At 44.6% G+C, this 2,306-nt stretch overlaps 1 protein-coding gene across 1 annotated transcript; it reads left to right on the forward strand.

The window, feature by feature from the left end:
- Nucleotides 1-315: 315 nt before the first annotated feature.
- On the forward strand, nt 316-1,988 carry LOC139839149 (uncharacterized). The gene is made up of 2 exons (XM_071829194.1): nt 316-424; nt 943-1,988. The coding sequence occupies exons 1-2, from the start codon at nt 316-318 to the stop codon at nt 1,986-1,988; spliced, it is 1,155 nt and encodes a 384-aa protein (XP_071685295.1).
- The last annotated feature ends 318 nt before the right edge of the window (nt 1,989-2,306 follow it).

Raw genomic sequence — 2,306 nt, forward strand, 5'->3', positions numbered from 1 at the left:
TCAAGTTCGCCATCAAGCCCTCCGTCAAGCTCCGCGGTGTCAATTCCGTCAAGCTCCGCGGCGGCGAACTCGCCGTCAAGCCCTCCGTCAAGCTACGCGGCGGCGATTCCGTCAAGCTCCGCGGCGGCGAACTCGCCGTCAAGCTCGCCGTCAAGCCCTACGTTGTCGACGTGATCTCTGTCGCGGAGCAGATCAAGGGGAGGCTATTCCCGACGAGCTCCTCGTCAAGCTCGCCTTCAAGCCCTCCGTCGAGCCCTACGTCGCGGAGGTGATCTCCGTCGCAGTAGAAGCTCGTGAGGGCTCGTCGAGCTCGTGATGGCGGAGGTGATCGAGGACGAGGTCACCCTCACTTCCTCAATGGATTGGCGCCAATCCTTCCTCAGTACATCATCCACGGTCAACCAGACCGATGCAAGCTACTCTGGTGAGCACAAATGCAGTACCTCTGTATTACCAATGTTAACTGCTTGAATTGCTTGCTTGAATTGTTGTTTTTCTGTACAATTGGTTGCTTGAATAGTTGGCTTGCTTGCTTGAATTGTTGGCTTGCTTGCTTACTAGGGATGATTGCCTCAACAAGTGATGTGTTGTCATGTTGCTGGTACATGGTCGTGGTGATCTTCTGATTAAGCTCTAGTTGGTAGCTCTAGCTCTAATGATGTGCAACCATACATAGCAGCTCATTGCTACTACTAATCTTGTTACAAGTAACAGTTGTTAGTATATTGAATTGAACCCACCTCACAAAAGTACACTATAATTTGACTGCAGTCACTAATATGTATGAAAACTACTCTACATGCAGGCACTGCTTGAATTCTTGTTTGCTTAAATTCGATTGCTGACAATTATTACTGGTTAAAATGGATAAAAGTTGGATGAAGGAACCAAGGTCTAGTTCAAAATATGGTATTGGTGTTACCAATTTCCTGCTATATGCAGCTGAAAATGCTGGAATGCAAGATAGAGTTTTGTGTCCTTGCGCCCGTTGTGCAAATAGGTTTTGGAGAATCAGTAGCATTGTCAATGAGCATTTGATTTGCAATGGGTTCATGCATGGATACCATACTTGGGTTTTCCATGGAGAAGATAGTGTAGAACCTCTTGCGCCGCATTTATCTCCCCAGCCTGAACATGTAGGAAGATCTGAAAGCCAAATTCAGCCTGAAGAATTAGCTGATAGTGATGAGATGGACCAGATGTTGTTGGACAATTGTGGAATGTATGACACTGGGGTTTTAGGCAACCAGGAAGATGGCGATAGTGCAGACGATGAAGATGAAGAGGACAGTAACACTGATGATGTTACTGCTGATGCTGAAGCCTACAAAAAGCTAGTGGAAGATGGTAGTCAGGATTTGTATGTAGGCTGCACAAGTTTTTCAAAACTACAGTTCATAGTTAGGTTGTTGAACTTGAAAAATACATGGAAAGTGCCCAATGGATGCTATGATGAGATATTGTCATTATTTAAGGAAGCTCTTCCACAACCTCATGCACTATCAGGAATTAAAAATTTGCATGCATCAAAGAGGTACATAAAAGACATCGGCATTGGTTATGAAAGCATTCATGCATGCAAGAATGACTGTATCATGTTCAGAGGAGCACACAAGGACGACACAGTGTGTCCAATATGTAACACAAGCAGATGGAAGAGTGAGAACACAGGAGTTGGTGGGAAAAGGATGTACAAGGTTCCTCAGAAAGTTATCAGGCACTTCAAACTGAAACCAAGGGTCAGAAGGCTTTTCATGTGCTCTAAAACAGCACCTTTTATGACCTGGCACAATAAAGGCAGAACTAAGGATGCAAAATTGAGGAATTCAGCAGACTCTCCAGCATGGAAACACTTTGATTTTACGCATCGCAAGTTCAGTGAAGACCCAAGAAATATTAGGTTTGCATTAGCTACTGATGGGTTCAATCCATTTGAAAACATGAGCATATCATACAAAGATCTCGCCGCTTATTCTGATTCCACTTAACCTTCCTCCTTGGGTGTGCATGAAACAATCAAATTTCATCCTAAGTGTTATTGTTCCTGGGAGGAAGGGTCCAGGGAAGGAACTGGATGTTTACATGCAGCTGGCTATAGATGATCTTCAGGAATTGTGGAAACCTAGAATCTGGACACATGATGCAGTTACTGGTGAGAAATTCTTGCTACGTGTTGCTTTGCTATGGACTATAACTGATTGGCTAGGCAGAGGCTGCATAAGTGGTGAGAGCTTGGTTGTCTGTGCACATTGTCTCACAAACACATGCAGTAGGTGGTTGAAGCATTGCAAGAAAACAGTTTTCCT

Source organism: Lolium perenne, chromosome 4 (genome assembly GCF_019359855.2).
Source record: "Lolium perenne isolate Kyuss_39 chromosome 4, Kyuss_2.0, whole genome shotgun sequence".
Classification (NCBI taxonomy): Eukaryota; Viridiplantae; Streptophyta; class Magnoliopsida; order Poales; family Poaceae; genus Lolium; species Lolium perenne.